General features: G+C 34.0%; 1 protein-coding gene across 6 annotated transcripts in view; it reads right to left on the reverse strand.

Annotated features, from left to right (window-relative positions):
• Positions 1–12,117, reverse strand: part of CDH18 (cadherin 18) — a 982,055-nt gene that overhangs the window by 30,637 nt on the left and 939,301 nt on the right. For all 6 annotated transcript variants that reach the window (XM_059416934.1, XM_059416937.1, XM_059416936.1 and 3 more), the window contains one exon: positions 5,255–5,372. In XM_059416934.1, coding sequence (XP_059272917.1) covers positions 5,255–5,372 — 118 coding nt within the window. The remainder of the gene's footprint in view (positions 1–5,254; positions 5,373–12,117) is intronic.

The raw sequence follows: 12,117 nt of genomic DNA on the forward strand, positions 1-12,117 counted from the left end.
CATCTAGTCCTGTGGCTGGCAACGTGTTTATTCCAGCGAGCTCTCTTTGAAGTGAACGTCCCTTTGAAGTAGATGCCTCTTTGAAGTGGATGCCTTCGCAATGGATGTCTAAGTCATGCACTTGCATTACCAAATAAATAAATAAATAAATAAGAAAAAGAAAAAGAAAATCCAACTGTCTGGGTTTACGCGCACTACATTCATCTTTATAATGTCTTGATTTCTGTTAGGATATACCCTCTTTTCTTCTCTTTCTGATAGCTATGTATCTCCTTCATCTTTTTTTCCAATACTTTCTTGCTTTTTTTATTCATTTTCCATTTGCATTTTATTAACAGATTACTAAATTCAGTTTGTCATTAAAATGATATTGAATTTATAAATTAATATGAACATCTGAGCACTCTGATTCATTAATTTGGTAAATATATTTCTTGCATGGTTTTATATTTTCAGTAACATTGTTCCTTACATAGGATAAACTTGAACATTATATATTGGATTTTTTTTCTATAATCATTCAGAAGGATTTGAGGCTAATTTATTTCATTTGTCTTTGCCATTTTAAATTGTAGCTGATTTATTACTTATTCATATGTTTTAAATATAGGAAATCTATGTATTTTGAGGTATTTCAAAAATTGGCAAAGTATCCCATTATTACTTAAGATGTTTTTGTAGGTTCTCTTAAATTTTCATGTAGGCAATTTAATCATCAAGGTTAATCTTGTAATTTGTTTCTACTTATTATTGTTCTCCATTTTTTCCTTTCTTTCTGAATCGAGAACATTCTGTACAATACTGCTTAGTTGTAGTGACTGAAGTTATCCTGAAACCAGAAGAATTGCTTCGATGAACCTATCAGAAATTGCTCATTGTTAGAAATGTGACCTAAATAAAGATCTTGTTTTAAGACACCAAGTTTTGGATTTGTTTCGTTTTTCTAACAATAGTTGCTTCTTTTGAAGCAATAAGCTAACTATTTCTAACATTTTATATCAAACTTTCTATATCATCTTGTTTTTGGTATATTTCACCTCAGCAGTATACACACACACACACACACACACACATACACACACACATTTAAATATGAGATAGCTTTGATTAAAAATTATATTCAGTTTGATAATGGCTACTGTATATTTGAATTAATATCTACTTTCTTCTATCATTTTCTATGCTTTTATTTTCCATCTTTTATTCTCCTTTTTGATCTTCTGTTCTACTGATAAAATAAGTTTCATTATTTAGTTTTCTGAAAAACGTTTCTTGCTTTGGAAAATACAGATTTTTATGCTGTTAATTTTTAGTGTTTACTCTTCAAGTTTTAACATATGAAATGATTTTTAAGATTTTTTCTTAAGTATTATATTCTGCAGAGATCCTGAAGGCAAAGACTAATACAATATTTGCCAAAATGTCAGTAGTTAAATGTAAAAAACTTATTTTTATACATTGGAAGATGTCTTTAATAATGAGTCCTCCTTCATTCCTAATAGCTTACTATTTTTAACTAACTGTAGAGAAGGCTAATATTAGCAAATTATTTTTCATCAGCATTTTGACCAGATGATTTTTATCAACTTATGCTATTTTAGTTTTTTAACCAGGAATCTAGTTTACTAATTATTGGAGTGCCTGGGTGGCAAGTCAGTTAAACAACTGACTCTTGGTTTTGGCTCAGGTCCTGATCTCTGGGTGGTGGAATGAGCCCCTCCCAGGCTCCCCACTCAGAAGAGAGCCTGCTTAAAACTCTCGCTCCCCTCCGGGCTCCCCCAGCCCCAGGCTCTCTTTAAAATAAATAAATATAATCTTTAAAAATTTTTAAAAATCATTGATTTTTAATTATTTTTCATTTTCTTTTTAATAGTATAAATTTTTTTCTCTTTATCATTGAGGCTTAATAATTTTAAACTTTCATATGCTAGCATAGGTTTAATTTTGTGCTTGGCTTTGGTGTTTATGTTTATCATAAGGGTGCATATACTTATATGAGTATATTCATTTTGGTATGGCTATTCTATTTTTAATCTTGTCTTTACATAGTATTATCTGTAGCTGCCTTGTGTTTAGAGAAAAATCCATCTTTTATATGGTATCATTATTCTCTCAAGGTTCCAAAGTGAGTATTTTTTTAATCTATTTATTTATGTATGCATTTATTTATTTATTTATTTATTCATTTATTTATTTTTGGAGAAGAGGGGCAAAAGGAGAGGGAGATGGAGAGAGAATCTCAAGCAGACTCCACGCCCAGCGTGGAGACCCACACGGGGTTCAATCTCACAACCCTGAGATCATGACCTGAGCCGAAACCAAGAGTTGTACACCTAACTGACTGAGCCCAACCAGACACTCCTAAAGTGCATATTTTAAAAATCATAATTTGTGGATGTAAAAATTGAAGCTTGGAAAGTTAGGTGACTTGGCTTATCTAGAATAATCAAGTCTGCTTTCATAAGCACATGTTTTCAGCTATGCATTTGAATCTTTTCTAGAAATCATTGTTATTCAAAAGAAGTTTTCCTGTGTTATTTACAATTTTATCAATTCCCAATATTTTTTTTAAATTAGTCTTACACATAGATTAAAACTTCTTTATCCCTACACAATTGTCTAGAGGTCACATACTTGACATAGTATATAGCTGGTTTAAGCATTCACTGATATGGTTAAAATAAATGTTGAAAAATTTACTTCAGGGGGTGCCGGGGTGGTTAAGTGGTATAAGCTTCTGCCTTTGGCTCGGGCCTTGCGTTGGGCTCTCTGCTCAGCAGGTACTCTGCTTTCTCTTCTCTCTCTGCCTGTCTCTCTCTGCCTACTTGTGATCGCTCTCTGTCAAATAAATAAATAAAATCTTTAAAAAAAATTACATCAGTACAATAAACCCTTTTAAAAGTGTGCATATGTTTGAGGGGAGCTCCTTAAAATGACTTCCCACAATTAGTGATGTCAAATCATTGAATTAAGCCCTTGTGAATAGACCCATGTATTAAGTTCATAAATTCTTGATATAAATTTTTTAAGATTTCACCTACTTATTTATTTGACAGAGAGATAGAGAGAGAGCACAAGTAGGCAGAGCAGCAGGCAGAAAAAGAGGGAGATACAGGCTTCCTGCCAAGCAGGGAGTCTGACATGGGGCTTGATTCCAGGACCCTGAGATGATGACCTGAGTTGAAGGCAGTCGCTTAACCAACTGAGCCATGCAGGCGCCCCAGATATAAAAATTTTTTACAAAGAACTTTCAGTCACTAAGTGGGTCTCGACAATAGAAAATTCTCTTGTTTCTTTTAAAAATACTTTTGGAATTATACTTACATAGGTTAAATAAGTTGAATATAACACACCTTTATATCCAAGTCAAATCTTCATGATTATATCATCAAATTAAAATTACTTAAAATGGGGGCGCATGGGTGGCTCAGTGGGTTAAGCCGCTGCCTTCGGCTCAGGTCGTGATCTCAGGGTCCTGGGATCGAGTCCCACATCGGGCTCTCTGCTCAGCGGGGGGCCTGCTTCCCTTCCTCTCTCTGTGATCTCTTCCCTTCCTCTCTCCTACTGTGATCTCTCTCTGTCAAATAAATAAATAAAATCTTAAAAATAAAATAAAATAAAATAAAATTACTTAAAATGTAAAATAAAATATTTATCGGGATGGGAAAAGATGGGGGGGGGGTGGACCTGGGTGGCTCAGTGGGTTAAAGCCTCTGCCTTCAGCTCAGGTGATGATCTCAGGGTCTTGGGATCAAGCCCCACATCAGTATTTCTGCTCAGTGGGGAGCCTGCCTCCCCCTCTCTCTCTGCCCACCTCTGTGCCTACTTGTGATTTCTGTCAAGTAAATAAATAAAATCTTAAAAAAAAAAGAGGCAAAAGAAACAACTGAAATATAAATAGAAGGATTGAGGTGTGATTTTAACTGACCAAGACAGAAAGTTGAATGCTCCCCAAATTACACAATTATCTGAACTATGGGAAAAATGCATTAAGTTTTTTTACATATTTCCCATAGTTAATTACATGAAATATATTTGGGATCGTAGAATGGGATGTCCAAATGTATATAAATGTAGAGTGATAAATTATTATAATTTGTCATATAAAAACATGCACAAATATGTATTTCCATATAATATTTCATATTATAGTATATTCCATATAGTATTAAATACCATAAATACTATATTCCATATAGTATTTCCATAGGCAGAGCTGACCATAAGGAAGTTAAAATGAGAAAGAAGAATAAGCAGCTTTGGATTTTCGTGTAAACTATGATATGGTCACATGTACAATTTGGTATCCTTGTTATGATAATTTAAAGAAGCTAAGGAAAATGGACATAATGTTTTAGTGAGTTGAGATTTAGTGATATTATATATATAATATGTCTCCCTGAAGGTACAGAAAGGGAATTAAATGTTTACTCCTAAATGTACCCACCATTGTTTCTCTTACAGGATTTTGAGGCCAGTGTTAAATTCCAAATAATAACATATTCAGATAAGCATGACCAAAGATAGTTTTAGGGAAGAAGAAAGTTGATACAGATCAGAAAACTGCACATATTGACTGATTTAATGCTTCCTTTAAGGAAGGTGGAGTTTTATGCAACCTTGAGAAATCTACCGAACAAGGAACCAAAAACGTGAGAATCTTCTCTAGTTACTAAATTATGGTGTTCTTTTTTCCTTCACACAATAAAGAAGTTTAAACAAAAGCAATTCAAAATTTCCACAATATTCTGCAATTATGCATATTTTCTACCCACATTTTGAAAATATTCATAATAACAAGAGGAAATATAATTTGTACACCACATCTTGATAGCCTTGCTAATGAAAGATGAGTTCAAACATTGCATTTCCTTTCCTAACTGTCCCTAGGACATATTTTTCATTTTTCCTAATTTAAAATTTTTCTACCTCCTAGCAATTGCAAGCAACTCTCATAAACATGTTTGTCAGCTAAGATTTCTCTTAAAATTTGCCCAAGAGCATATTACATGTACATCTCTTGTTTAAAGGGATGCTTCTGAATAAACTCAATGAAAGTTATTTGTACATATGGCTCAATTTTAAATACAAGCTATTCACAGATCATAACACATTAACATCAAACTGACTTTGAATGCTGATTTGCAAGCTGTTCATGGGTATGTACGCATAAAGCAAAACTGCTCAGGCCTATTCCACACGAAGTCAAAACAGATATCACATAGGTTAGAGAGTATATGTAAATCACGTTCACCTTCATTGTCCTTCAGAGTGAAGTTTGGGTTTATAGATAGGCGTTCATCAAGAAAAAAGTTAAACCTTGGTCCATTTGCAAAATCGTCTTTATCAGTGGCACTGATCGTATGAATCACCTGAAGAGAAAAAGCAAAGACTAAATAGGAAAATTAATTTGACTTATTCCTTTGATTTTAATTATATTATAGCATTTTTCATTGCCATCACAAAAGGATTTTTAAAAGACCCCTTTATCCACCCTGAGTCTTTTCGATTCAAGTAATAAATGTCCCAGCGAACTGGCCTGTTCTTGCATGAGATTTTAGGAAACAGGTTATGGAACAATTTATAATCATCCACGCTTTATTTTCTAGCATAGCACCAACACTTAATTTTTTTTTCTTTATCACCTACAGTACCTTGGGGCCAATTAACTGGAAGGTTTCATAAGAACACCTGTTTGAGGAAACAGGAAGTATTGTTTGTACAAATATAAATATCCTAGTGTTCCTGTAGAACAGCTTTGTAGTGTATGTCGTTCTCAGTAAGTAAATGCAAAAACAGTGGAGCCATATTATTTTTACCATTTCAGGGGACCTTTGAGAGCATGACCTAGCCCTTCTATGTTAACATAGTTAAGATAAGGAATGTGAGACCCTAAAGGTTTGTGATGTGCCTCAAATCTGTTAAAATGGTAGCAGAAGCAAAACCAGACCACTCACAGTTTTATGGAATACTTCTCATATACAGTGCTGAGAGAAAGCAATTCTAAAATTTGGACTATGCACGTCATGGAGCAGAAAGTTAAATATATAAATGGCCATTCCAGGTGGCTTAAAAACAATGCAAATTCCATAGCGGTAGCCATTACACTCTTAGCAAGGAAGTATCCAAACTAATATGCAAGATAATATTTTCCTCTTAAAAAAAAAAATCCTAATGCGTAGGTGTCCTTTTTTTAGTCCTTCCTTAGAGAAACTAAAAGAAAGAGAGGGAAAAGTAGCCATAAAAAGAATGTTTCCTGGGGTGCCTGAATGGTTCAGGCGGTTAGGCATCTGCTTTCGGCTCAGGTCATGATTCCAGGGTCCTGGGATCAAGCTCTGTACTGAGCAGGGAGCCTGCTTCTCCCTCTCTCTCTGCCCCTCCCCTGCACCCTGCCCCTCCGCTCATGTTCTTTCTCTCTCAAATAAATAAATAAGATCTTAAAAAAGAGAGTGTTTCCTGCATGTGAAATATACTGTGTTCATTTCAAAAATTGCTATGATTTCTAAAAACATCTCGCTCAATTTCATCCCATTTCAATCTTTTCCAAGTGAAATAGTATACCAATACATACAGCAGGTAAAAGCTAAATTCCCTCCATGCATCGAGTCCATTAGTTGGCCAGGGAGATGAAGATGAATGTAAAAGTACTAAGAAGGAGTCATCAGTGACAGTAGGACCAGAAAAGCATGTGTCTTCATGAAGGGGAAGTGAAGAAAGTGCTTTAGGCTATATAGAAAGTGATCTATTTTATCCATATCTGCATATGGCTCTCTATTGCTCAGAATGTATTCTCAGAAAGAAATTTAGGTAAAAGCTTCTCCCAACCCCCACATATCCCAAGAAGTCTCTATCATTCTTCTCTTCACTTCACTTCAGACTATTAATTTTAAGACGAAAAATCTACATATCTCCTTGTTGTTGCTTTCTTTTTTGTTTAAACTACAGTCGGTCTCTGGATAGATTTTTTTTTCCCCCTTCTTATTGGCTTTGCCTTGATAGTAGAATAAATTGATGGATAATCAGAAGCAATTTGACAATTTTTCTTGAGTGCATGGAAAGCTCCATGGAGTTCAGAGTGCGTGTAATCTGAGAAACATATCTACGTTCTCTACTTTTCAGGTATTTAATATTTAACTGAAATAAAAATATAAAGTTTTCAAGACTCTCTTCAGGGTTAAATGAAATAGATACACGTTTTTCTTTTTGAAAACAAATGTCCTATCTCCCCTAATCCTTGCTCATTGTCATTCTCCAATGCACAATCCTATTTTCTCGATGATACCTCATAACCAACTAACAGGTTTGCAAATTCACTTCTTATTTTGGAATGTGATTTTGGAACAGATCAGCAAAGAACAATTAACTTAAACCAACTAAATTATTTTATAATTCCCCTTATGGCTTCTTTAGGACGACAATTTTCTTCCCATTTTAAATGTTTACAAACAAGTTATTCTATTTGTTAAACACTGATATAATTCATAATATAGCTTTACTATTTTGCTGTTGTCTTTAGTAAAATACACTTTCCATTTTTATACAAGGAATTTCAAATCTGAATTTACCAGGAAGCTCAGTCACGGCAAATTTGTCTTCTCAAAAACTTCTTGATCTTGTTTCCATAGCAAATGATAAGCTGATGGCTACATTTTGTTTATGAACCATTTGTCTTGAATTCCTGCAGAATGTGCCTCATGCATCCATACTTATTCTTCTATAATGCTTCTGAAAAATACTTCCAAAAACCTAGAATGTTGCTTGGCTTTTATCTAGAACTTGGAGATATCCTCTTATCCTCTTGATGGGGAAAGGTCTATTTCATTTTTCTGTTTACTAATCACCTTTCCTTTCAGGAGAAGACAGATTTCAATTTATTGTTTCCTTAGACTTATATTAGGAAAACCACCTCAGAAGTGAACATGTCTGTGATTTTTAAAAGATGTAAGCTTCTGGCAGATATCTAGATAAGTGCCATGTATCTGTCACCAATATTTTCTACCCTTTTGTCAGTTAGGATTTATCTACACTGTGCTACCTGTGCCCTCCATGTGTGTAATTTGTGGTAGCTTGTGGGTGATGTACAATCCATAACAATTTATTTTCTGTCTCTCATCATTTTAACTGAACTTAGATTATTTTCTATCTTGTGCATATTATGTAATTAGTGCATAAAGTATTTGATTATTTTGAAAGATCTGAGAGAAACACAGTCATAAATTTATTCTACTAAAGGGAGGAGGGAGTCCAAATTGATAGTTGGTATTTATTAATAATTATAAGCTGCAGTTGTTGGTAATGCCCATGAATAATGATTCACTTTTAGCATAAACTAATTAGAATCAATGTTGTATTTCTTTTATCAAATAAATGTATCACCCTCTTTAAATGTGTTTTCTATGGTCTGTTATTTCTTGACTACTTTATTAAAGGGGGAAAACATCAAAGTAGTCAGTTTCACAGATATACACAATGTTAGGTAAATGATCTAGTGCAACTAAACATTTAAATTAAAAGAATATTCTATGGAGCACATTGTATCTTATTTTCTTTAATGTAATTTAATTCTTTTTCCGTGTTCCAAAATTCATTGTTTATACACCATACCCAGTGTTCTATGCAATACATGCCCTCCATAATACACAGCACCAGGGTGTATCTTCTTTAAATTAATCAATGAATTTGCTTTATAATATAATCTCAAGTGGGATCATACATTTATTTAATAATAACACTAGTTTCTGTTGATTCAATGAGTTGATCTTTGTAAAATCTTTTTTTTTTTTTAAGATTTATTTATTTATTTATTTATTTGACAGAGAGAGATCACAAGTAGGCAGAGAGTCAGGCAGAGGGTGGGGGGAAGCAAGCTCCCTGCTGAGTAGAGAGCCCAATGCAGGGCTTGATCCCAGGACCCTGAGATCATGACCCGAGCTGAAGGCAGCGGCTTAATCCACTGAGCCACCCAGGGACCCCTGATCTTTATAACATATTGGTGTAAAATCTCTAGTGATCAAGGTACTTTTTTCATACAAAGTTTATTATTAGTAAGTGGACATGATGGAAGTAGGTTGGTGTTAGGTAATATAATTTTCTATGATATATGTTGTGTTTCCTAAGTTTACTTTGTAATGAAACACACACACACACACACACAGGGGAAAGTCAATATCAGTAAGGTAGAAAGAATTCCCGTTATTTATATTTCCATTTCTATGGGTAGACCCATCTCATTTATTATGAATTCACTTTACTTTGGGAACTGACTTCAAATTTCATGTATGCATGGCTTTCTTCTTAAAATTTCTTTCGTACAGGGTAGTTAAAATATATATGTATGTATATATATAGATAGAGAGAGATAGAGAGAGAGATCTCTATATAATTTTTACAGAATGGGAAAATTTATTAAGTCAGAGAAATACATTGTTGCAGTTCAGGTATATTGATACCCGATTCAAGGTGAATTCTGCTCTTATAGGTGGTTTAAACTTCTGCTTCACAAAAGACACCATTCTCTGCCATGGCCACATGCTGTTATATTTAGACACAAAGCATCCATAATAAAGATGCCTGTAATTCTAAAAGCCATTGTTACAGGAAGAGGAGACATTGTACAGCTGGGCAATACAAATATGCTTCAGAAAACCTATTTCAACAAATCATTATTTAAATAGAGTTCCCTATTCCTACTCTGTATCAAAACACACAAAGTTTCTCCAGAAATGCTACAAACATAAGGTTAAATGAACCAAAGGCGGCAAAATTAAAGAATAGAAAGATTCAGACCATTTCCCTTGTAACAGGTTAAATCATACAAATTGACCACACAGATTGACAATGGTTTGTTTAAATACGGGTGTAATAAACAATATTTTCAAATGGCTTTTCATTACCTCAGTAACAAGTTTTAATTCATTTTGGTGAAACAAACGTTTAGAGAAACAGATACTTAAGCATATAAAGAACCCAAGTATCTTAATGTGACATCTAAAATCATACAATATTAAAGATAGCAATGATGATAACAATGAATACACTTTTTAAAGAGATAATATCCATGATCACATAAATAAATCTATATACATTAGATTTTAATCTCTGAGGAAAAGAAAGAAATCTCTGAAGAAAAGAAAAATACTATCTAAATGGCTAAGGGGACCCAGAAGATAAAGATATATTTCTGTCACAAATTTAGCCTTCTGTAAAAAATGGAATGACTTCTCATGCCCGAGGAGAATAAAATAATCCACATTTAAAGGCATTTGAGACTCATCTAATCATATACTCAAAATTTCAGGCTTGGAAGTGTCGGGGTCACGCGCCCAAGATGGCGTCGGTCGCGCCCCTAAGATGGCGCCGGAGCAGTACCGACAGCCTAAAAAACAGCCTAAAAAACATCCGCCCTGGCCACACGTGACCTTGTGCTCGTCACATGAGCACCATACGCCACCACTGCCTACCAGCCCCAGATACCTCCTGTTCAATACCTCTGTGATTGGCTGTATACTCCCTGTTCACGTGAACACCCCCGTGATTGGCTGTTATGCCCTATATAAGGCAAGGGAACTTCTCCGCAAGAGGAGAAAAGAAAGATCGACCAGGGAATAAGCAAGAGCTTGTGCATCGACCTGTGTGTGACCTGTGTGTATGTTGGTGTTGCGTCATCTCTGCAGGCAGGGAGGGCGTGACATGGAAGGGCCCTAAAATTCTGATAATTTTCTTTATTTTAGAGATGAAGAAAGCACTTGTGGATGTTGCATAAATCATTTCTTAGAAATGCTATGAAGCTTAGGTGGTCAGTGCGGAGGGTAAAAACAGAAGGTCCCAGGCTAGCAAGTTGGCACTGACTGGAGAGGATGACCTGGAAAGAATGCATGAATAAGCTTTCCTGGGATCAAGAGGTCAATGGAAAAGGTCAAGGTCACTGGCCAATATGGAGAGAGTTCAATCTAGAAAACTAATACCAGTGTTTTAGATTTGGGAACACATGTGAACATTCACAGGAGAAAAATCAATGAATCCAAGAACAAGGACTGAGCGTTATTTGCCCAAATTTCAATACTTTTACCTGTAAAGGTGGCTAGGACTAGCAGTATGTATTGTTTCCAATACAGTATCTCACTCTACCCTAAACATTTTGAAATTACCTTGAAGTTAAAAAAAAATAAAATAAAAGGGAAAAATAAATGTATTACATTTAAAAGAGAATATCTAAAAATGGTTGATGCAATTATTAGCTTAAGTTTGGATTTTTAAGTCTTTGTATCACATTTCAGATGATCTAATTTTGAATTCTCTGAATAGCCTATGGATCGAAAAAAAAACAAGATTCTGTAGGGGATTTATATCCTTGATAGATTCTGATATTAAAGTTATGTTTTATCATAAAAAGAGTAGAAAAAAAATTTTCCTTTTTGTCCTTTTCAATACAATGTATTTTCACTATTATTCCATTTAAATATTTTAAATATTTATTGCCTAAGTGATTCTTAGCTTATTTAGGTGTCCTTATTTCCGATGGATTTTTTTTTTTTTTAGCAATTTTTTTCCCCTAGCAATACTTTTGAATTGGTATCTTGCTTTATTTATTTATTTATTTATTTATTGTCATACTGAAAATAATGAGGCCAATCCTGTGCAAATTATTAAAACTTTCTTTGTGGCCCTGACACAACTGAAATAGGCTTCGGTAAATAAATCATTAGATATCTGTACTGAAAAATCCTTCCTGCTTTTGAAATGGTGGTACGGAAAATGTTTAAGCTTCTGAAGTGATCATCTTAATATATTGCATAATATATAATAATATATTAATTGTTACAAATTATAATATAATATAATATAATACATAATCTGTAAGTACTTTTGGATACAATTCTCATTCACTTTTTCCTTACATTTTCTAATTTTGTTATGGGCAATGAATATGAAAAAAAGTTTTCCATTTATATATACACAAATACCTCCTCAGAGGGTATTAAAACATAAACAATGATTACCTTAGCACATTATTGGTTGTTCTTTCTATAAAAATACATGGGCAATGCTTCTCAGTACTATAAGACAAACTTTAAAATGAATTAAAGTAGTTTTGGATGGGGGTGCCTGGGTGGCTCA

Source organism: Mustela nigripes, chromosome 12 (assembly GCF_022355385.1).
Source record: "Mustela nigripes isolate SB6536 chromosome 12, MUSNIG.SB6536, whole genome shotgun sequence".
NCBI classification, from domain to species: Eukaryota; Metazoa; Chordata; class Mammalia; order Carnivora; family Mustelidae; genus Mustela; species Mustela nigripes.